The sequence below is a fragment of the Chaetura pelagica genome, unplaced genomic scaffold (genome assembly GCF_000747805.2).
Source record: "Chaetura pelagica isolate M959 unplaced genomic scaffold, ChaPel_1.0 scaffold181, whole genome shotgun sequence".
Classification (NCBI taxonomy): Eukaryota; Metazoa; Chordata; class Aves; order Apodiformes; family Apodidae; genus Chaetura; species Chaetura pelagica.
This window is the reverse complement of record NW_009951992.1, coordinates 1,473,518-1,496,622: the sequence shown is the minus strand read 5'-3', so window position 1 is coordinate 1,496,622 and position 23,105 is coordinate 1,473,518. Positions and strand designations below refer to the sequence as shown.

Below are 23,105 nucleotides of genomic sequence, written 5' to 3'. Positions count from 1 at the left end.
AGGAACACATCACTTCAGGTAATCATCTGCAGCTTTTTATAGGAAGTGGCCTTGCTGGGGCTTGTGATCCCAAACTTGAGGTTATGAAAGGTACTTGGCTTTTAATTTAATTGGTGTCTTCAGTGGAAGTCTTCCTGGTGGAGTGGGGCTATATAGCGTGACTGGACCTTGTTGTTTTTCTTTCCTTAGGAGCTCTTCTTGGTGAAGGGGGAGATGGTCATAGCTGCCTTTATGGTCTGATGTTGAGATTCATTTCTGGCTGCTGCCTGCTGACTTAGGCAGTGAGGGACTCTGTAGAGACATGCTAGTAGCTGTTTGAGGGCCAAGGTGATAAATATATCTTTTGAATCTTTGTAATTTCTGTTCCTCATATGATAATAGTCTGATTCAGTTGTAGCTGGGCTTCTCTTTTTCTTCTGCGGTCCTCAGGTCTAGCTTCATATCATTGCTGTCTCTGCCCTCTCTTTTAAATTCTCTTTCTTTTAGTTTTGAAAACCACACACTTGCACTCAGCTGTTGAATTAGGCCTTAGAAGCTGCTCATGTTTCTCAAACTGGGCAGCAGAGCCTTTTAAGATTTTGACGTAAAGTACATGAGACTCATTTGGAATTGGTTTTAGTTTTAATTTGTTGTTCTGGCCTTGTCTGTCTGATGCATCATGAGTGAGTGTCTTTTTGAAGGTTGGGCAATGTCCAGAAGAGAAATTACTTTCCAGCAGCCAGTGGAACAATCTGAAGTTTCAGTGCTTTATTTTGGACTTGGTGCAGCTTTGCTCTTACAACTGCAGTGTGTCTCAAATCACAGTCGCAAGCAAGGCACTGAGCTCCCTAGCTAAGATTTACAGAGTTCTGAGTGGGGTTTTTTAGGTTTTGTTGGGTTTTTTTCTCCCTGGTGGTTTGATGCCTCTTGGAGAAGGCTGAGCGCCGTGTTTCCTTGCAGCAGTGGTGCAGGCTTTCCGGGACCTGGTCTGGCTGTGTCCCCAGTGCACAGACGCCGTGTGCCGGGCACTGCCTGGCTGTGAGGATGCCCTCCAGGACAGTGAGGTGAGGTGGCCTTGTGCTGTGGGCTGGCAGTGGCTGAGGGTGGGTGGACAGGGACTGTGTGGCTTTCCTTTGGCTCACAACTGGCATGTGTCTTGTTCTCCTGTATCTATTTCATGTCAGCTCTCCCTCTCTCTAAGCAGCACCTATTTGCTTTTTGTCATGGGGTTCCTTCAGGGCAAGCAAGCACTGATCTGGCTCCTGGGCACACATGGTGAGAAGGTTCCGAATGCCCCCTATGTTTTAGAGGACTTTGTGGAGAATGTGAAATCGGAGATGTTCCCAGCAGTGAAGATGGAGCTTCTGACAGCCTTGCTGCGACTTTTCCTGTCGCGTCCCGCCGAGTGTCAGGACATGCTGGGGAGACTGCTCTACTACTGCATTGGTGTGTTCCCTGCATTCTCCTTCACTGAAGCTGTAGTACAGGCTTTTTCAGACCTGGTTTGGCTGTGTCCGCAGCGTGTGGGTGCCATGTGTCAGCATCCTTGCTGTGAGGAGACAGCTGGGATGGCAAGGTAAGGTGGCTTTATGCTAAGGCTGCTCCTTGGCCCCTGGTGTCTGGTTGGTGAGTGTAACAGGCTTACACTGTATCCCTGGGAATCTGTTCTGTAATTGAGGGCTAGTACTTTGGGGGACTCTGGATGATAGAATTCTCCATAAATTATGTCCCTCTCATTCCCAGAGGAGGAGATGGATATGGCAGTACGAGACCGTGGATTGTTCTACTATCGCCTTTTGCAGTCTGGTGTGGAAGAAGTGAAACGGGTCCTGTGCAGCCCCAAGTCTGACCCCTCTCTGGGGCTCTTGGAGGACCAGGCTGAGCGGCCCGTGAATACATGGGCTTCAGAGTTTAATACTCTTGCTCCAGTTTATGGCAAGGAACGCTGGGCACTCGTCACTGCTCACCAGCCAGCAGAAACTTCTTATGCATTTTCTCCTTGTGCTGACTCCAGGACCAGAGACACAGGTAACCTGCCCCACCTTCACTGGGGTCTGTTTTCCTCTTGTCAGTAGATGTTCTCACATGTTCTCACATCTGAGTGAGATCTCACATGTGAGTTTCTTTGGAAGAAGATCACTGTGCTTTGAGAATACTGTCTTAGTGTTCTGACTGTCCTGCACAGTGCATGACTGATGGCTGCTGAGGGCACTGTGATTCCAATCCTTCATCTGATGGCTCCATAAGATGTTCTTTGTGAAACTGGGAGCTGCACTTTACATGCTGCATCTCACACATTTGTGGTTTCATTTCAGAGTCACTAATTTCTGAAGGGAATACCAAAGTCCTCAAGGTTCATCCTGATACAAGCAGTCTCACCTTAATTCCTGATGTTTACCTGACTGCAGAACAGTTTGAGAAGACCTGGCTGAGCTTGGACATGAGCTGCCACCTCTCTCTGCCCTGGTGTGGGACTGTTCATCCAGATACCATGCAGACGGCTCTTCACATTGTCCACATTCAGACTATTGCAATGAGCAGAGCTGGTGTCCAGCCATGGAAAGCTTACCTCAGTGCTCAGGATGGCACAGGTTGCCTGTTCCTGACAGAGCTCTTGCTCCAGGCAGCAGGTTCAGAGATGCAGGTTGTGGTGAAGCAGAGCGAGGCGAAGCCAGAGGCACTGCAGGCATTCACGTCCATGTTGAGGACAATTATGGGAACACTTGCTGGGCTGGGGTCCTGATTGTTCCCTGCTCCCTGTGGGATGCTTGCTCTGGGCACAGCAAAAGTTTATTTTTCTGGCTTCATTTTCCTTATCTGATGCTGGTTTTGTGCTTTTAAGCTGCAGGAGTGTTAGCAGCCCTTTCCCAAGCCTACCAAGCATGGGTGGTGTGGGGGCAGCTGCAGCTGGTGGATGGGGCAGGGCAGGGCAGGTGGTCTGTCTTGCTGCTGGGTTGGGGAAATGACAAGGTAAACATTTGTGAGCCTGCTGCTTCAGGAATGAGTCACAGAAGTGGTGGCACCTATGGTGATTGTCACAAGACACCAATGTGACTGATGGAACCAGAAATGAGCAAAATTCAGGATGTTTTGGAGAGGTTTTTTCATGAGAATGGTAAATCATTTAAAAAAACAGTTCAGTGACTCCAGGAATCTGTTAGTTGTATCAGGCTCAGAGGAACAGTGCAGTGTAGAGAAGTGTTTTGTTCCTTGCTCCTTTGAGGTGTGGTTTGCCTTTGTCTGATGGATGGATTTTGACAGGAGCTTCACTTACAGGTGAATGGAGCTTGGCTGTGTCAGAGGTGGGTGGACAGGGTACATCATGCTCACTGGAAATAGTATGTTTCTTTTTCAACAGAGATAAATGTATTTTCTTGTTGAAATGTGTTACTGTAGTGATGAATCACCCTCTCAGAAATTCTCTCCTCAAGGCTACTGTAAGGAGAGCCCAGAGAGTGCAGGTTGTGTAGTGTCTTGAGTTCTGTAGCCTGTATCACCTTGGCCATGTCAGTGAACTGTCTGTCCAGTGGAAGAATTGCTGTTCAGATAATTAACCTCTATGGAATATTAAATTTTTGCTGATACTGGTGTATTTTGTGAGCATTTGTGAGCGTGGTGGGAGGGTACTTTAATCTACCCTCTAAGAAACGGACCCTCAGCGGCCGTTCCTCTGAGAGAGGTGGACGCTCGGGCTTTTTTTTAACAAACCTCTCCTCACTGTGGGGGGAAGTCACAAAAACATCCTGACAGCCGGTAGCCCCCAGGTACCGGCTCACGACAACTGGTTTTTACCATTTGTTATTTTGTAACTAGATGGGGTGTGTAAAGGTTTGTTTTCTGTGTGGTACTTACTTCTGCACAGTAAAGTCATCCCATCCTCAGTACAGTGCAGGACAGGGTTCAGTGACTAAATTTTTACAGTTTTTAAAGTTAAACTCTGGCCAGCCTCAAGACTTGTTTTTTGAAGAGCATGTTGACAGCATTTCATGTGCTCTATTGAATTCAAGATATGGAGCGTTGGACTTTGTAAGTGTCATGAAAGTGTCCTTGTCACAGCCTTGTTTCACACAGTGGTAAAATCCTGGTTCTCTAAGATTTCTTGTAATGACTGGCATACCTTGAAAATGCAATATGCCTTCTATGGACTTCACTGAAACACTGCTGCCACAGTTAAACAACAGGCTTTAGATTGTCTTTCTGTTTTTCCTAATAAAAATGTGAATCATTCCTGACTGTTTTCTGGAGTACTTGTTTGTTCAACTCTGAAGTCTGTGGGATGGAGTCATCCAGTCTCTGCTGTGGATCCAGAGGGAACCTCAGTGCAGCTCCTGCCTCTGAGTCAGTGGGGGCTTTTCTCTCTCAACTTCCTGGTAGGCTTTCAGATGCAATTGTGGAACAAGTTATTTCAGCCTCATATGCCACGTTACTGTAACAGGTGAGCTGCCTAGGCGTGAATTCAAAAGTAGATGAGAAGTCAGCTCTAGCAGGGCTCCTATTACCAGTTTCCAGTGTCTTTCTGCATGTGTTGTATTCCTGTCCCTACGGAGAGCTGCACTGGAGCATTGGCTTTATGCAGTGTTCAGAAAAAAAATGTTCAATAGCTCGTTGGCAAGCTCATTTTATCTGCTGTGGCTACACCAGACTTGTCTTTTTCTGGGATGAGACTTGGGACTTCTAGCCTTTTTATCCAGACTCCTTTCTTGATCAATGAAAGGGTCAACAGACTTTGATAGCTTGTAAATGCTGATTTCCATTAATCTTAACAGAAATGGCCTACTGTGAAAATAAACCACACCCATTACCTGAACGGGGGCAGCTGGGAGAACAGTATTGGCATGTTGAGCTGTCCTGGGGAGTGGCTTGGGTCATAGTCTTCCCAGAAATGCAGTTCTAGGAAAAGGAAGCCAAACTGCAGAGTCAAAGCTGCCCTGCAGCGCGGGGACACACAGCGATGACAACCTTTGAGAAGCAGACCGAGTGCGTTGTGGAAGCCTTGTTCTCTGACCTCTTCAGTGAAGATGAGACTCAGTGTAGGAGCCTGGAGACAGACTGTGGAGGTAGGGCCTGGGGGGAGGAAGAAGGGTTGGTTTGCTGCAGGTAGCAGAGGAACGCTCTGACTGAACACCTGAGGGCAGGAGGCTGTAGCTCAGGGCTGGGTTTCCTGCAATGCAGTCTTGTGATGACTTCCAAGCTCTGTCTGTTTGGGGGGAAAAGTCTGGGTGAGGTAAAGCTGTTTGAAGGCTCAGCCTGCCTGGGCAGAATGGACCGTGGGGGCTGAGGGAGGGATGGCCACCCCTTCCTGCTCCCTGTGCTGTGGCACAGGCTGTGCTGGAGGGATGGTGTTACTGCCTGTGCTGCAGGTCCTGGCAAGGAAGCTCATACTGCTTATTGGATAAAACTGGTTGCTTTAATGTATAATACAGATTCAAAAAGCTCCCAATATAATTTGGACTACCTTAGCTTGCTGGGCATTGCTGCAAGAAACCCAGCATTTCACCTGCGTTCATATAATTTTCCCCATCTTGGACCAGTTAAAACGTCCCAAGAGACACTGGGATCTTGCTGACAACAGGTAGCAAGAAAAGTCTATTTCTCAAAAGCTTCATGGAAGTTTGTTGTTTTGCCTAATGAAAAGTCTCTGTTAGAGTATTGCATGTTTCCTTCTCCTGGATAAGACGCTTCCGCTTCTGCTGTCCTGAGCTCTGTGAAACTGTCCCAGGCCCCGGGAGATGCAGGTTCTGCGAGTGCCGGCACCTGAGTGGGAGGAGCTGGGCTGGAATGAGGGAGGGGACTTGGATCAGGAAGCGATGCCTCCGGATAAAGTTACCCACGACTTTATGTCGAAAGATCCTGCTTTCAGTTCCTTAGGACTTAGTCAAACATGGAAACGGTTTTGCTGAAAATGTCAGTATCCTGTGGATCCTTCTGGTTGGACCTTGGTTTGGTAATATTCAGAAAGAAAAAAAACAATCATATTCTGTTGGTTTTTTCCCCTCAGGTGCTTTAAGAGGAAATGCTGTAACTGAGGTGCTCATTAGCTGAGAAGTTCTAAGAGTTTTATACACTTGAAATTTGTAAAGTATGCCTTTTGTCCCTCTGTGAGAACCTTCCCTGATTTGGGTTGCCATGAGACTTTGAAATGTTGCAATCTGCACTTTCTCACAAGAGAGGCTTTGAGTATAATACCCGAATTCTCCCAAGACTGCACGGCAGGACCAGCAGCCTCGGGTTGCTGGGGGTGCAGGCAGGATTCTGCTGTCCGAGCGGTGCTGCTGCGTCCCTGCAGGCGGGAGAGAGAAACGAGATGTTTCCCAACTCCTCTGAGCTTCCCTCCCTGCTTATGGCAGCCTAGCAGGGATGAGCTGGCAGAAACTTGGAGGGGTAAAGAAGTGGTGTTAGGGATGCCCTTGGAGAAAGAAGCGTGGGGATGAACTGAGACTTGAGCATGAAGCAGCCGAGATGGGAGGAAAGAAACCTGGACAAACCCACGGGGCAGAGCCCCCTGGTCCCTGTCCATCAATGCACCCTTTGTTAGGGGCTTTGGTTTTACATTTCCTAATGCTTCTGGTCAGAGGTCTACCCTGCATTCACCTCCCGAGCACTTGAGGCGGGAACTGCAGCATTTGGGGGGCAGGGGCAGGGGCAGCGCCGGGGCAGCCTCTGCTCCCTCCTCCTGAGCCCCCCGCCCGGCTGAGCCCCCCGCCCCTCCTGCCCTAGGGCCCGCCCAGGCTGCCTCGGAACCTCCGCCCGCCTTCGACCCCGTCCTGGTCGCCAGTCGCCTGCGGCGGATGGGGGACCAGTGCAACCTGGATTTTGAAAGGGTTTCCTCAAAGGATCTTGCGGAAGTGCTGGAGGGAAAGGTAAAGCGCAAGTGCAGGAATTTAACTGAATGTTGGATTTTGAGCCAAGACTTCTTTATCACACTGTCATTTACAAAGAAGCTCAAACTGCATTCTCACTTCTTGCAGATGGAGAAGTTTGAGGCTGCTGTGGGCTCTCTCAGCAGCACCTGGAGTGCCCAGAACCCCGAGATGGCCTACGAGATAGCTTTTCTCTCTGTTTCTGTGAAATTGATAATGCATGTTGCTAAGAAAATCCCAGCTATGGTGCATCCTCACCAACTCATACAAGTGATTAATGGAAATCCTCAAGTGAGGAGCTACATCGAGGCCCGTGGTGGATGGGTAAGGATGTGAAGGGGCTGGTGCTCTTTGCCTGCACCTTGATGGCTCTTCCCGTGAGTCTCTTGCCCCTCCTGCCCACCTCACTTGGCTCCTCACTGGTGCCCAGCATGTCCCCCTGCTGAGGGAGCACAGCTTGGATAAACACCTCAGAGAGGTCGGTCTGGGATCAGCAACAAACTTCCCTTCTGCTGCTCTGTCTCAGGGTGCAATTCCTTATCTCAGTATCCTGGGAGCTCAACATGCTCCCTCAGACACCATCGAAGTGATGAAAGATGTGCTGTACAAAAAGTGCTGTCCTGCTCATACAGCTTTACAGACCCAGCCTGGGGCCTTTTAGTAGGGGAAGGGATGAAACCTCCAAAAGGAGGAGGGTTGCTTGTCTCTACATCCCGCATCCTCTTCCTGACACTTCCCTCAGACCTGCCTTGAATTCTTTCTCTAACAAGCATACACATGGGTTTTTTTGTTTTTGTTTGTTTGTTTGTTTGTTTGTTTTTTCAGGAGAACTTGGAAAACTGAGAGAAAGGGCAACACTACTTTCCAGAAGATAATTTAACCAGGAGAAAGGCTGTTGTATTTCTTCAGGAGGCTGTGAGCAGAACTCTGCACATAAGCAATGTGTAAAAGAGATTCTGTATCACTAGGAGCAAAAATTAATAAATTTTTGTTGTTATTAATTTGTTTTATCTTCCTGTGTTTCTCTTTAGCCATAAAAGTGGACTTCAGTCTTACTCAAGGTTTCTAGGTTAGTGCTATAGTGCCGCAGACTCATCAGGTGAATATTTCTTTGAAAACATGTTTCCATTAGTTATTCTAAAGACCTATTCTGTTCTTCTCAGGTGATTTAAAGGCTTCTTTTTATTGAAAATTGACATTATTTTAAACTAAAAGTGATGGCTCTTCCAGGGTGCTCAGCAGCCCTTTGCCTTTTAGCAGCCAGATACAGAAATCTTGTAGCTATTCTGTACCTGATCTGCAAGAAAGGACAGGAGGGGAGCATCACGTATCAAGGCACCTGAAGTACTCTTTCAAAATATTTTTCAGGTAATGTGGAAAACAGGCAAAATGTGAATTGTGTGCTGTTTCAGGGAATCTTCTAGTGTAGTTATTTGACCACAATATGTTACGTACTAATTTCCTTTGAGGCTGGTGGTGAAGTCAGTAACCGCAGCCGCGCTGGCGCTGCCCGGGCTGGTGCTTTCCGCTCTGCACTTGACATGATCCGTTCCCAGGTTCGGAGGGACCGTCGGCATCGGGCTCCAGCAACATGGACCAAAGGGAGATTCTGCTGCAAAACCTGGAAAGGGCCCAAAGGAAGAAGCTCAACCGAGAAGAGTTTGCAGACGAGTTTTTGGTAAGTTCACTTCAGGCACGGCTCTGCGTTTCAGTTGATTTTAAAGGGAACCACTCAGTCACTTCTCCAACAGGGACAGGATTTCTATGTGACAAAGAGATTTTCTATTAATTTTATAGCAGAAAGAGACATAGGAGTTGATTGAGGTAAAAGGAATGTAAAGACAGAAGAGTAATTTAATAACTTTAATTTAAAGTAAAACTCTGTGCTTTTTACATGATTACCCAAGTGCTTCCTGTTTTCTGCTTGGTTAATGTGCTTGTCAAGACGCAGTTTCACTTCGCCTGGTGGTATAACTGGGGGTATCGTGAGGAAATGGGGCCACTGCCCCTTCCCTGTATTGCAGCTTGTTCTATCTGTGTCCCACCTGTTCCTGTCAGGGACCTGGGTAGCTTTTCCTCTCTTCATTTCAACAGAACCCTCCACCCTGCTCCGGTACCACCTGCAGAGCAGGGTGGGGGGTTCAGGGAAGCGCTCTGTGGACCCGGGACTGCTCCACCTCTCATGGGCACCTTGGTGGAGGTGTGGGAAGATGCCATCTGAGCTGCTGGACTCTCCAGCTGCCAGTGCTGTTGTCTGGAAGGGCTTCTGCATCCATTTGCTCTGTCTCCAGTGGTGCTTCTGCCGCCCGGAAATTAATTTATTGTTCCCTGAAGGCAAAACTGGCAGAAAATGATGATGGCTTTCACCTTCCTTGGTGCTCTGCAGTGTCTCACTGGTTGAGTCTGTGCAGTTCCCCAGTCTGTGAGCGCTCTGGCATGTTTTTATTTGTTTGGGTGGCAGGGGTGAGCCTTAGATCACAATCCAGGGTCTCACAGTTGAAGCTGAGGCAGCAACGGCTCTGGAAGGCTGCCTGGGCTGCTCTGAGCAGCAAAGGCATTGCCCAGATTCAGAAGACATAGGGAAGTGTAAAACTGGTACATAGCTGAGATGTGATATGTCTCGAACACCAGAATAACCACTGGCTCTGAGCTAACCCCCCTGGAGAAGAGCTGCATCAGGCAGTGATCTCTGGGGAAGGTCACTAAGGGTTCCTTGGGAGATCCATCCCTGCTTTGTTGTTGTACTGGTGAAGACTGGCACTTCAAACACTTGGAAAAAGCTTAGTGCTTGGTTTCCAGGTGCCTGGGCTGGAGGGAAGTGATTAATCAGTCTGCAATGACAGTCTGTTGTTCCATGGAACAAAGCGCTGTCACCGGCTGCTGAGTTTCCGCCTCCCGCTGCGGCGCCCGGTGAGGCAGCAGCCCGGGCAGCCCTGGCACATGGGCTGGTTCTGGCAGTCACATGTACTGTCAGTTTTCTGACCAAAATAGCAGGTAGAAGTGGTCAAAGCTGTGTTTCCTGGTGTTCTGGGAAGAGATCTTTCCAGGGCGGCCACTTTTTCAAGTTAACAGGGCACTGTGAGGGCTGCATTGCCAGACTTGGTAGAAATGTTTGATGCTATTTATCCATCCTAATGCCTCTCCCCTCTATGTGAACAAGCATTTGTACATGCAAATTGTGCTGGTGTTACTGTAATGACAGCCTTTTTTTCCCTTCACCTTTCTCTTTTACCAGTGCATGCAGCTACTTTGCTCTGATTGCTTGTGCTCCTTCGGTGGCTTGAGCATTGCTGTTTGCAGCTACAAGTGGGGGGAGCATCTTTACTAAAGTGAGAAAAATAAATTAATTAATCTGACATTTCTGATATAATTTGTTAAAGGTGGTTTAACATGGTTACTCCTCTTACCTGGGTGTCATTTACACTGAGAATAACTCCCCTATGTCTCACTTGTTTGTGAGGGTGATGCTTTATGTGATGTGTAAATGCATCACATCACTTCAGAAGCCTACATGCCCCAGCCTCGTGTGGGCACTGCCTCAGCACACACTTTCCATTCCTCACAAGCCTGTGCTGGGGCTCTCAGGTGACTGCTGTCTCTGTTCTTGTTCTGAGTACCTTGAGAGAAACCACTCAGGAAAGAATTAATGGTGCAGATCGTGCTTCGTGGTAGTGAACCTGACCCCTAGAGACCTTCACACATACTCTCTAGTAGTGTATTGTCTGTAGCACATCTGCTGTCATTTGTTCCATTCTTTTATCATAGAAGCTGAAAAGGCAGTCAACAAAGTACAGAGCGGATAAAATCTACCCTGCAGCAGCATCTGAGCAACTAGAGAACATAAAGAAGAACAGATACAAGGACATCCTTCCCTGTAGGTTGGAAATGGCAAATACTCCTATTCAGCCCTTTTTTCCCTACCTTCAGTCCTACATAGAATCATAGAGTAATTTTTGTTAGAAATGACCTGTGAGATCAAGTCCAACCATTAACCCAGCACTGCCAAGCCTACCACTAAACCATGTCCCCAAGTACCATATCTACTTGTCTTTTAAATACCTCCAGGGATGGTGATTCCACCATGTGCCTAAGGCAGCCTGTGCCAGTGACTGAAAACCCTTTCAGTAAAGAATTTGTTCCTATTACCCAATCTAAACCTCCCCTCAGGCAACTTGAGACTGTTTCCTCTTGTTCCTTGGGATAAGAGACTGACCCCAACCACACTCCAGCCTCCTTTCAGGCAGCTGTATCTGCCAGCACTGTTGCCTGCATGAGTGTATCACTGGCTGTCCATTGGCCTTGAATTTTGTTTGGATTTAAGCCTTTATCTTTGACAGTAGCAATGCATGCTCTGGAAGACTCCCCTCAGCTCTGGAGGAGACCCTGCCTGTCTGGGGCTTTCCTCTGGGCACTGGCAGTTCAGGGTGGAGCCATCGGGGCAGGAGCAGTTGTTGCTGCTTGCACAGCCACTCATCTGCTCTGGGATGAGCTCTCTGGTGTATGTGCTCCTCCAAAGCACCTCCTGCTGCAGTCTGAGGAGCTCACCCACTGTGAAGGGCAAACAGTAACTACTGCTGCTTCTGCTTTTGTGCCTGCAGTTGACCACAGCAGAGTGGAGTTGTCCCTGATCACATCAGATGCAGATTCTCATTACATCAATGCCAACTTCATCAAGGTATTGCTTCTTCCATGGTGTTTTGCAGTGCAAAGGTGTACGTAGCAGCTGCTAGTGCTACCTGGTTGAGTTGTGCCAGGAGGAGCAGGTCCTGCAGCTCTGGTGAGTGCAAGGTGTGTGGGCTGTGCTCCAGGACAGCTGGTGTGAAGGATGTCCGGCCAGTGAGCCCTCCAAAACCAGCCCTAGCAGCAGAGGCACCAGGGAGGTGCTGCAGGGCAAGGTGCTGGTGCTGGGGCAGGTGGTGGAACAGTTTGTGGCTTCCAGCCCTGACTTCCTTGACAGTGTGACTGGTGTAAAGTGGCCTGTGGCCAGAATCACCTTGGCTGAGAGCAGTGGAGAGGCAGGAAACCTTGCACTGCAGCACGGCTGAGGCCCACAGCAAGCCACAGGGCAGGCTGGCCCTCCAGCAGGAGCTCCATGTGTGCTCACAGCCCTCCCTGATGGGTGGATAGAAGGTTTCCTTCGTTCTCCACCACAGTGACCAAGGGCTCTGTGCAAACCATCTGCAAAACAGACCTTCCTGAGGGGATCACAGGTCACTCTTTGGCCAACAGCCACAACTGTGCCAAGTTGTGGAGCTTGAGCAGATATTGCAACATGACCTCTGAGCTCCCAAAAGCACTGCAGGAACTGGTGGTCTCTGGGAGCAGATGCCACCTCAAGCCCAGCTCCCTGGCTTGGGTGTGCCTTTGGGAGGCTGGCAGTCCAGTGGTTTTTGGTTGCTTCATTGAATGTAGGTGCCTAAAATTCAACTATGTAAAAGCCCTCCTAAATCCTTAACAGGGTCATTGAAAAGAAGTAAGATTCAGAAAGAATTATTGATTGTGAGCTGTGCAAAGATGTCTTACTGTCTGGTTTGAATGTTGTAGGGTGTCTATGGGCCAAGAGCATACATTGCAACCCAGGGTCCTCTCTCCACTACTGTCATTGACTTTTGGAGGATGATTTGGGAGTATGAAGTCCTGGTAAGGTCTAGATTTATATACCTTTCTGTTTTTTTTAAAAGTTGTCTGTACAGCCAGATAGAAGTCCTTTTTGATTAAGAAGACAGTGGGAATATCAGAGTTTTACTCCAGATCTTGCATGTGCTCTGCATCCTTCCCATGAGCCTCCTCCACACTTGTGATTGGACAGGAGTCTGCTCCTGGCTGTCTCTGCACTCAGGCTCTGAGTGGGAAAGGTCCTTGCTCCCAGGCTGTGGATGGTGTCCCCATGTCTGGCTTAGCAGCCCGGGGCTCTGGGGAAGGCAGCCCACAGGCCTTCCTCATTGCTGATCAGGACCTGCAAGTGATCAGTATAATTTTGCTGGCTGGATGAGAAACTTGTGTTCAAACTTCTCAAAAATGAACCTTCTTTCTGCAGATTGTGGTCATGGCTTGTATGGAGTTTGAAATGGGAAAGGTGAGTAATGTGTCAGAGCTGGCCTCTGCTGTGACAGTGCCAGGGCAGGGTGGACAGATGCGGATTTTATTAAACCTTATTAGGGACAGTGAGTTTCTGTTTGATATGAGCTGTTTCCTGAGTCTCCAGCTGCATATTCTTAAACTGTTTTGGAAGGGAAAAACCAGCAATGATGGCTGCAGGGACAGGAGGCTGGAGCTGGCTGGCAGCATGGGCTGAGCTCCTGCCAGCTGCAGGTTTGTCCTGCAAACTGAGACGGGTGGTGGGTAACCCATCGTGTCCTGCTTCTCACAACAGAAGAAGTGTGAGCGGTACTGGGCAGAGGTGGGCAGCTCTCCCCTGCACTGTGGCCCTTTCTCCATCATCTGTGTGAGTACAGCTGCTGCCTGCAGCTCGGCACACCCCGTGGGCTGGGAACTCGAGTCATCTGCAGAAAATGTGACTCTAACTTCTTCTGCAGGAAACGGAGGAGAAGAAAAAGGAGTATGTGATTAGGACTTTAAAGGTGACCCTGAATGAGGTAGGTAGAAAAGGTCAAGGCAGGACATGTATCTTGGCTATCTTTATTATAGAAAGAATATATTAAAATATGGCACACTTTGTGCAGAAAATTTCATGCTGCTCAGCCTGGTATCTGAGATTTGTCAGTAGCTGAAGGAACAAAGAAAGTAAAAAATGAATTAAGTCAAACTTCAGTTTCTGAAGCTGTTTGTCAGCCATGACAAAGCAGGCCCTGGGTAGGTGAGGCTGACAAGTAACATCAAGAATATAATAAAATGGCAACGCTTCTTTTGCAGCACAAACAGCTGCACGTTGCGTCTCCACCCTCTGCCTGCTGCTGCAGCAGGGAGCAGGAGGTGTCACAGCAGAACTTGCCCCTTTGCCCATGTCCCAGCACCTGCTGGAGCTGCAGCAGCATCCCAGACATTCCAGTGCCCTTCTCCTCTTGCAGGAAATCCGCACCATCCACCAGTTCCACTACAAAAACTGGCCAGACCATGATGTCCCCTCATCCATTGACCCCATCCTGGAGCTCATCAGTGAGATTCGCTGCTACCAGCCTGATGACAATGTCCCAGTCTGCATCCACTGCAGGTGGGCGAGCTGGGGATGTCAGGGAAGGGTCCTGGTGCTCACACTCTTGCCCTCGAGCAGCCCTGGAGACCCTGGGCTCCTCTCCTAGGAAGACCTAGGGCAAAGGTGTCCTCTGAGGACAGCTAGTACAGCTGGGGGAGGGAATGCAGACAGGCAGCAGCAGGCCAGAGATGGCAGGTGCAGTGGAGACCACCAGCACTGGGCATGTCTGCGTGGGGGCTGGTGACTGCAGGAGGACCGAGGCTGTTGTCAGGAGTGGGTGAGGTGTGGGCTGGATGGGGGACACTGCTGCAGGGATGTCCTGGGGATCTGCACCCTCTGTGGTTGGGGCAGGAGGGCGATACCAGGCTGTAGATGCTTCTCAAGTGTCCCTGCCAGAAAAAACAGCGTGCCCACCCTCTGCAACCTGCTGTGACTGTCCTTGCAGTGCTGGCTGTGGGAGAACAGGAGTGCTCTGTGCCATTGACTACACCCAGAAGCTGCTGAGGGACGGGGTGAGTGTCAGTCCAGCCCGGGCCCGCAGCCCTGCACGCTCACTTTCCCCTTCTCACTGCACGCAGGGTATTTCAGGTGGCAGCCACAAACAGCAACTCCCTGCAGCCTGGCTGGAGAGTGGCAGTGGCCAAACCCCTAGCACCTCATTCCCAGTTTGTCTGCAATACAGCTTTACTGTCTATGTCTGTCTCTTCATGCTCAAGAATCAGAAATTCATTGTCTCCAAACTAGCACTTTGCTTCACTCTGTCTCTTCAATAAGATGTCTGTGCAGCATCCCCTGGACTTGCAGCAAGTTGATGGGACTCAAGGAGCAGCTGCTCCTGTTCTGCACAGCCCTGAATTAGACTGCTCTGGATTAGACTTGTCATTTTTCTGTCCTGTATTTTCTCTTTCTTGCAAGATTGTTCCAGTGAACTTCAGTATTTTCAGCCTGATCCAGGACATGCGCACACAAAGACCTTCCATTGTGCAGACCAAGGTATGTCTGGGACATTTCACCAACTGGTGTGCTCCTCATACTGGGAACTCAGTGTGTCTCCAGGAGGGTTTGCAGTAAGGAAACACAGAGGGGTTGCGCTGCTGAGAACTGGGGTGTGCAGGTGTTCTGTAAGGTTCCTTTTCTGAACAAAAGAATGCTTTTCAGAAAGGAATTTGGTAGCTGACCATTTCCTTGAAATAGCTTAGTTCTTGCAGTCTGATTTGTGAGACACTTACACTGTGACACGGGGGACTATCCAGGAAATAAAAGTGGGAACTCTTCTCAGCTGAGATAGACTGAAGAGGAAGCTCAATGCAGAACAGCATTGTTTATGCACCCCAAAAAATCCCAAATGCTTTGGTCTGAACCCTTTGAAGATTGTGGCTTCAACCTTTTCTGAAATTCACCAGTGGACTGGAAAGTGGCAGCCTCCCTTGGGGCTGGTGCTTGGTTTGGGCAAGAGGTGACCATTTACTGGTACTGCTGAGCTAGCTCTCACATGTGTGTTATGTGTCTGTAACACAGGAGCAGTACGAGCTGGTTTATGATGCAGTGATTGAGCTCTTCAAAAGGCAGATTAAAGCCCTTGATGCCCAGGAAGATTCTGCTGCTTCACAGGTAAACCTTACCTTTCCTGTGTAGCTGTTCACAATCTCTCTGAAGGAAATGCATTGCCATTCTTAGGCAAAGGTTGAAGGGTTGCAGTTAGCTCATTTTGTCAGCAGCTTCTGTCTAAAATATTGGGAACAGGATCCTATGGTGGGACTCGTGCCTCAGTTTTGCCATAGGATTTGCAGGGTGTTCCAGAGCTGAGTGAGAAAAGAGCCTCTTTCTATGTGTTGTGCACAGTCTGTAAGCAAAGGAGATGCAAGATGAGGTTCAGAGAAATGCATTAAACAGTTCAAGGCCGGATGTGGTTTTGTAGCTCCTGGCCAAACCTCTTGCTCACCCAAACCTCCTTGCCCTCCGAGAGCCTGTTGCAGAGCATGGGGGCTGGTCACACAACATATCAGAGATGAAACCAGCACCTGACATGCCAGGATGAATGCCCAGGAGGGTTCCAAAGGCAGAGTTGTCTGTGCAGGCTGGTTGGCAGATGTCTGGAACAGCTGGATGGTTGTACAGCTCACTGTACTCTCCTTTCAAAAAGGTGCTGGCAGGAATTGCCATTCAGGAGGTTCTATCCTCTGCTCCACGTTTCTGTTTGTAGTTTCCAAAATGCATTAATATTCACAAGGAGTTGGCAGGAATCCGAAGTCCTGCAATAGCATGTTCATGTTCTTTGCATTCATCCTTCCGACTCTTGTTTTCTAACTTTTTCTTTCACTAGAGACAAACAAGGCACCCTGTAGCCAAGCCACTTCTGACTCCAGTGGAAGATATTTATTCTCTCAGATTACTAACCTGGTAAGGCCACAGCACAAGTGCCCCCTGGGTTAATATTTTCAGTCACCCATTTCGGAAGATGCATCTTTTCATGTGTGCTTTGTGACACAGTTCTGTTTGAATCATGAGTGAATCGTGAACAGGATCTGCAGCTTCCCTGAGTCCCACTTTGACTCTCACATTTGTTCCTAACATAATTCCTGATCTTCTCCCTGATGTGTCCCTGAGCCTGAGTTTCAGCCTCTTCCCTGCCTGCCGTTACCTCTCTCGCTCTTCTTCCCTTGGGGCTGCTCCTGGTCGGTACTCAGTGTCTCACATGTGAACTGGCAACACATCACAGAAGGCAGCTCATGCAGGTGGAGACAGCCCTGTGCTGGCTCCCCCCAGCCCGGCCTGGGAATGGCCCCATCCATCACCTGCATGTGCCAACCCCGTGCCTTGTGCTGTGGGAACAGCAGGCCTGAGGAGTCCAGCTTCCCAACACGGGCAGCCTCAGAGGGTGGCAGGGCCTTTCTATGGGCATGTTTTGGTTTGCAGGGTCTGCTTCCCATAACAGATTTTGCTTTTTGGTACTGTCTGTACTGAGGGTGTAGTTTACCACATAAAGGGGCCTCCTCTGTTCCCCATTGAATGGTGTTCAAATGGGGGCACAGTTCTTCCCTGCGCTCCAGGCTCTGTGTCCCTCGGTCTGCTGTCAGGAGCAATGTTGTGGGGTCTTGTTAGCAGAAATTTCTGAGTACCCAGTGGCTTCAACTTCACATCATGGTGTTCTGTTGCAGCTCAGAGGAAGAGGAACAGGGTCAATGTCTTCCTCCAGTGGGACAAAGCAAAGCACCCCCAACAACCTCTGCCCCGGGAGCAGAGGACAGCTCTGGCCGTGGAGTCCCTCCCATCAGACAGGCCATCTCCTTCGCCCCTCTGGACTTCCTCAGCTGCAGGAGGGCGGCTGCCCCGGGGGAGCAGGGCCCTGGGGAGGCTCTGCAGAAACGCCGCAGCCAGGAGCTCAGCAGCATCTGCCCTGAGCAGCTGCTTCTGCCCCTGGGGCCGCGGGCAGGAGGCAGGAGCGGGTCTGGCCAAGCACCCCTGACACGGGCTGTGTCCACCCCCTTCGTGCTGGCGCAGCAGGGAGAAGGCTGGGAACGGGATGTGAGGGGTGCAAAGCCTGCCCTGAGTTCACAGCTGCCAGGTGCCTGCTGCTCAAGCTTCCAGGTGAAGGAGGACGGTTTTTCCCCTGTTAATCCACATCACTTGAGTCAAGGCCTGGGTGGTGCCCTGAGCCACAGAAACCGCGGGCGATGTCTGTACCCGAACTGCTGCTCAGCAGAAGACCCCTACTTCTCTTCAGTCTCTCCAGATGACCCCGTGTCCCCGGTGTCTGGTGAGTGCTGGGCAGAGGGGCAGGATCTGCTCCTCCCTGCCCCTGCTGTCAGTGCTGTGGCCAGCTCCCCACTGCCCGTGTCCCACCACACTCCTTTGCTGAAGGATGAGACGGTGTCCCCAGGTAAGTGGCGCTGACATCTCACTGCATCTGAGAGAACCAGGCTTCAACATCAGTACTTGTTTGAGCTGCAGCCTTGAAAACACCACCCACCACATGAAGAAGGTGGAATTATCCCTTGGTCTGGTCAGTCCTGGCTCAGTTGGACATTTCCCATTGTCCACAGCTTTGACATTTGCTCAGCTTGGTCCTGCTCAGGCCCTTCAGTGTTCAGTGTCATGGAGTGTGTTTGTTATTGAGATGCCAGAGGCTCTTGGGGGGCTCTGGGGGTTCCCACACAAGCTGAGCAGCAATGAACTTGGCCATGTGCCAGGGGTAAAAAATTGCCATTTTCCCTGTGCAACTGGGATTCTGCTGCTGACACTGCTGGAACTCTGCCCTTGGGCCACAGAGCTAGAGGCAGGTGAGCTGGTGCTGAGGACTATAAGGGTTTTTTAACAACAGTTTAGAGGTGTTTACCCATCACCTCGGGTGCGTGGTTGGGAAACATCTGTAAGCTCTGAGCCTCTGGTCTCTGGTTCTGCTGTGTCTGCTGTGCAGGTTAATCCATCCCTGTCTCCCCAATTAGCCACCCTGCCACTGCCAGATGATGACAATCCTCCACCCCTGCCCGAGCGAACCCCCGAGTCCTTTATTGTGGCCAGTGAATCTGGTAAGTGCATTTAATGAAGCAGGGGCTGACAAGTGCTTTGGGGGCTCTTCCCACATTTGTGCAGCATCCTGCAGTGCCTTTGCTCCTGCTGCCTGGCAAGAGAAATTACCTCTCTCATGTTGAATTCTTTGTAGGACAATTTCCTCTGGCAACTTCTGATTTTCAGCTTCCAGCCAGAAATACAAATATTGGAACCTCTTTTGAGTGGAGTGGTGAGTCTCACTCAGAGGTGTTTAATGACTCAGTGAGACTGAGAACATGTAGGGTAAGTAGCTTACCTCTTTGCCAGCACTATCACTATGCCAATTTCCTAATTATGTTTTCTCCTGTGAGAAAGACCCTAATTTTAGCACTGTGTGCTTCCCAGGATTCTCCTGACTGACACCTGCTTTACTCCAAATGTTATTTTTTGGGGTCCTATATCCCATACAAGGTAGTAAAAACATCTTTCCTCTTTTAGAGAAGGACAAAGATGATGGGAGGTTAGTGGCCTGCTGAGATTCACACCACCCTGTGGAACAGGCAGGAGATAAATGAAATTTAGGCATCTCTTGATCAGCTCACAGTTGAATTATAGCTTAGTAAGGTGAAGCAGTTAAGTCTATCTTCCATTACATGAGCAGGGAGCTGTGTGGGGGAGGGTGTTTGCATGTAACGTAATTTCCTTGTCTTCTCTGCCTTGCTTGTGTGCACGAGAATGACATTTAGTTCTGGTAATTTCAAATAGTTTCCTTGTTTTTTGTTTCCAGAGTGTGAAGCTTTGGAGCCCACAAACAGGTATAAGTTTAATACTGGGATAAACTATCTTTGGAAATAATGCCTGCTTTTTCCTGAAGCTGCTTTAGTAAATATTTAGGATCTGTGCTCAGTACAACAGATATTTTGTGTTCCTATATATTCTACAACTGAATAGTTTAAACAGAATCAGCAGTTCTGCAGGCAAATTAACTGGTAGTTTTATATTTCCTAACCAGCTTCTGCCTCACCCTGTACCTGATCATGCCCCTTGCAGCCTCCTCAGGCCAAGGATTGTCTCATCCTGTGCTGCATGTTGTGTCTCCTGTGAGATGATTGACATGTGCTGGCTAGAGAGCTGTGGACTTCTCAGTGAACTGAGATTTTTATATATAAATAAATAAATAAATGAATGAATATTTATATATTTAATATTTATATATATAAATCTAGGTAACCAACTCTTGTATCTTGGCTTTCTTAGAGAAAAGGGATCACTCTAACTCTCCTCCCCCGCTCCCTGAGAGAACCCCGGAATCATTTGTTCTTGAGGACACAGCAAGTAAGTGAGGAGTTATTTTCTCAGGCTGTAACTGAGATTTTACACTCACACCCAAACCTATAGGTAGCTGAGAAGATTGTGGCCCCCTTGATGAGAGCATCAGCAATGGTAGTGCTTCAGAACTTAACTGCAGGACAGTTTAGCAGATACAAAGAAAGTAAATGCAATTAGGGGACCTGCTGGAAATGTCTAGAACTGCTGCATTAGAGGAAATGAAACGCAGCAACAAGGCACTTAGAAAAAAGCAGGATTCTTGAATGACCACTGAACATACTCTGATGTCTGATCCCAGGTCTGCAGCCTGCTGCAAGAAATTCTGCAACAAGTTTTCCTGTCTTGGAGAGCAATGCTTCTGAAATGTCACAAAAAGAGCCCATGAAAAGCTTCAGGAGAAGCAAGGTAAAAGAAACAAAACAAACAAAAGCTATTGAGAACAGAGGTGGTGAGAAGAGCTACAACTATTGCTGCTTCCTCACTCCTAACCTGGTGAAAATGGCCTGTCTTGAGGCTGCTGGTATTTAGGGCAGGGAAATAAGACTCATAACAATATTTTGTTGCAGAACTGCCAACAAAACCACTGCAGTAGGAAGAGAGGACTACAGCCATACCCCGTGAATGGCTGTGCCTCGGCACATTGTCCACAGGAGGTGCCAGTTCCTCTGGGAAAAAGATGCTTGAGGAAGCTGGAATTCCTGTGCAGGACAGACCACATCTCATCTGGTGCTCATCACCAGTCTCCTCTTACTGTGGCCCTAGTTAATTATCCTCATGAACAATTGTACTTTGGGATGTTATGACTGAGTTGAAAAGCATTTGAGGAAAACAGAACGATTAGTACAAACTGGAGGCACTTGGGTCACCTAGAAAAAAAGGGAGAGACAAAGTGAATGGCAGAAGTCTGTGCCTCAGCCTCAGCTGCCAGGCAGGATCCTTGAGAGATGTGATACATGTTATCAGTGAGTTCCCCTTCTCATAGCAGCTGATCTACTGCTTGACACACTTTTTTTCCAACCAGTCTCTTTTTTTTTTTTTTTCCCCTACAGAGCTTGAAAATACTGAAAAATGTGAGAAAGAGTAAGTCTTTCAGGCTAATGCACATCTTCCTGGTGGCTTTGAGCAAGTACATAGAGAAATATGTGGGACTGCATTTCCAAGCACCTGAACGTGTCAAATGTGGATGCCCAGCACACCTGCCTGCCCTGGAGCCTGAGCAGGAGCTGCTGGGGCAGTCAGTGCCCCGTGCCTGGGCAGCAGGAGCTGTGTTAGGGACAGACACCCGAAAAGGGGAAGAGGGGCGGCGGGGGATGGAAGCCCTATCCTGGGAGTTCCTCCTTTAGTTCCCTTTGATCTAAAATTAAAATGTTTATCTTGAAAATAGGACTGCTAGAAGCTGCCAAAGGCACTTCTGAGCAGAAGTGTCCCCGGAGGATTGTGCTGCAGTCACAGTCGCTCCCAGCAGGGTCAGAGCTGCGTGTCACCAGCTCTGCCCACACGGTGCCCGCAGGTGCCACGCTGGGAAGGGACGTGTTTTCCCACAGGTGTGTCCCAGTCCAGGGAATTACCATCATGACTAACTGCTTCGGTCTCATTTTCTATTTCTAGGCATCTGTGGTCCATCTTCACTGACAAAACAACCAGAATCTGCCCCACCAAACCAGTCGAGGTCTTTCCTTAGCTTTGGTATGTTCTTCTCTTCGTGTTCTGGTGGGGGAAAATCTCTGGCTTCTGAAGGTCCAAACTGCAAACAGTACAAGTCGTGGTTATTATATTCTACACATTTACAACTTTGTTCACAAGCTGCTTAAGGAACAGGTAAGGGTGGAAAACACAAGCCCTGAGCCCGGATGGGACAAATGTTTCTCAGTGCATGAAGAGTCCAAGGTGTGTGTTTTTCCTGCACCTGAAAACAGCGTCCAAGCGGCAGCGGTGGAAGGCACAGGCAGAGCTGCAGGTTGGCCCCGGGGCTGCTGCCTCACCTCGTGGCAGAGGAGAAACACCACACGTTCCATTTTACATTTTTCTAGTAGAGAGCAGTCATTTATTGACTGGGCATACATCTAGCTATCTGAATATTCATGCTATAATGATGGTTTTTGTGATAGACACATTGATAGAGGTTTTTTGCACCAGCTTTGATTTATAGCTACAGGATGTTGCTTTAAGTCTGACATATCTTTAAAGTCTGGAAAAGAACTGAAGTGAAAGTATTTTCAAATACTGTTTTATCTTAAGGAATTACATAAGCAACATCTATAACATACATATTTTGTTGCATTAAAAGAAAAATTATTTCTTTCTAGGCTTTGCAAATCGATTTTCAAAACCTAAAGGACCAAGAAATCCACCCCCAGCATGGAATATTTAGATATGTTCTATAGATTGGGCATGACAGATCTGTGGAGTTCTTCTGGTATGCCTGGAGTGCTCATCCCAGAACAGTTTCCAAAAAAATAAACACATAGAAGCTGTGGCAGGATACACACAGCTCGGGCACTACTTGCACATTCTTCATCAACTGAAGTTTTAAAGTAAAGAAGAATACAGAAGTACCAGCAGCCAAGCACTTTCAGTTAATCTACAACAGGATGGGAACTGAGAACACGAACAGGTGTTCTACCCTAAGGAGGGACGTGGTTTTTGTTGTGCTTTGGATGGATCTGAGGCAGCCTAACCTGGTGACGGGATCCAGCACTGAAACACCCGGAAGGCCAAGGGAACAGCCAAGGCAAAAGGTGACACATTTGTGGAACTTCACTGGCATCTGGGGCCACATCGCCAAGGACCTGCACTGCCATAAGTGTTTGCATTGCTGGGACTACAGGAGAATTGCATCTCAGATTTTAGAAAGAATTGTTGAGGTTTTTTCCTTGGTAAGACCAAGCTGATGGTCATACAGAAGCTGAACCAGCGTAGGACTGTGGAACTGGCTGACCCAGCTGCCCTCACTATCCGAAAACCAAACACCCTTGTGTTTTTAAAGCAATGCTGGTGTTGGGGATGTGACTCTTCAGCACCTAATTTCAGACGGGTGTCTCAGATGTGATTTCCAGACAGGTTTCCCCAGCGGGTTCCTCCTGCCCACACCTCGGCGGGAGGAACCTGCTGCATGGGATTATCTTCCTGTAGAGAGAGAAAAACGGAAAGGGCTGGTGGGGAGAGGAGCTACTGGCGGCTACTGGAACAGAGAGCGGTTTATGACGTGACCACCGCCGCACAACCCGCGGGACCTGCGGCTCCTCCGCCCCGCGCGCCGCGCGACACGTGACACGCATGCGCCCGCGGGCGGA

The 23,105-nt window shown here is 48.9% G+C and overlaps 3 protein-coding genes across 3 annotated transcripts in view; all 3 read left to right on the top strand.

The window, feature by feature from the left end:
* AP4B1 (adaptor-related protein complex 4, beta 1 subunit) overlaps positions 1-2,722 on the top strand; it is a 4,618-nt gene extending 1,896 nt beyond the window's left edge. The window contains exons 5-9 of the mRNA XM_010001917.1: positions 1-18; positions 940-1,043; positions 1,218-1,425; positions 1,723-2,007; positions 2,295-2,722. Coding sequence (XP_010000219.1) covers positions 1-18; positions 940-1,043; positions 1,218-1,425; positions 1,723-2,007; positions 2,295-2,722 — 1,043 coding nt within the window. The remainder of the gene's footprint in view (positions 19-939; positions 1,044-1,217; positions 1,426-1,722; positions 2,008-2,294) is intronic.
* Positions 2,723-4,930: 2,208 nt separating this feature from the next.
* On the top strand, positions 4,931-7,682 carry BCL2L15 (BCL2-like 15). Its single transcript, XM_010001906.1, has 4 exons — positions 4,931-5,036; positions 6,697-6,839; positions 6,948-7,163; positions 7,665-7,682. Exons 1-4 carry the CDS (start codon positions 4,931-4,933, stop codon positions 7,680-7,682), a joined length of 483 nt encoding a protein of 160 aa, XP_010000208.1.
* Positions 7,683-8,391: 709 nt separating this feature from the next.
* PTPN22 (protein tyrosine phosphatase, non-receptor type 22 (lymphoid)) lies at positions 8,392-22,183 on the top strand. The gene is made up of 22 exons (XM_010001895.1): positions 8,392-8,517; positions 10,605-10,713; positions 11,438-11,514; positions 12,384-12,479; positions 12,877-12,915; positions 13,213-13,284; positions 13,376-13,435; positions 13,868-14,010; positions 14,438-14,504; positions 14,908-14,985; positions 15,511-15,603; positions 16,316-16,392; positions 17,151-17,876; positions 18,367-18,379; positions 18,410-18,521; positions 18,656-18,786; positions 19,271-19,298; positions 19,741-19,818; positions 20,111-20,217; positions 20,862-20,892; positions 21,421-21,498; positions 22,119-22,183. The coding sequence occupies exons 1-22, from the start codon at positions 8,431-8,433 to the stop codon at positions 22,181-22,183; spliced, it is 2,367 nt and encodes a 788-aa protein (XP_010000197.1). The 5' UTR covers positions 8,392-8,430.
* The last annotated feature ends 922 nt before the right edge of the window (positions 22,184-23,105 follow it).

Bases quoted from the DNA above. Each gene is read 5' to 3' on its own strand.
- PTPN22 (XM_010001895.1), top strand. From the start codon at position 8,431: ATGGACCAAAGGGAGATTCTGCTGCAAAACCTGGAAAGGGCCCAAAGG. The intron at 8,518-10,604 runs GTAAGTTCACTT...CTTTTATCATAG, and splicing joins AGTTTGCAGACGAGTTTTTG to AAGCTGAAAAGGCAGTCAAC. The intron at 11,515-12,383 runs GTATTGCTTCTT...TGAATGTTGTAG, and splicing joins TCAATGCCAACTTCATCAAG to GGTGTCTATGGGCCAAGAGC.
- BCL2L15 (XM_010001906.1), top strand. From the start codon at position 4,931: ATGACAACCTTTGAGAAGCAGACCGAGTGCGTTGTGGAAGCCTTGTTC. The intron at 5,037-6,696 runs GTAGGGCCTGGG...CTCCTGCCCTAG, and splicing joins CCTGGAGACAGACTGTGGAG to GGCCCGCCCAGGCTGCCTCG. The intron at 6,840-6,947 runs GTAAAGCGCAAG...CACTTCTTGCAG, and splicing joins CGGAAGTGCTGGAGGGAAAG to ATGGAGAAGTTTGAGGCTGC.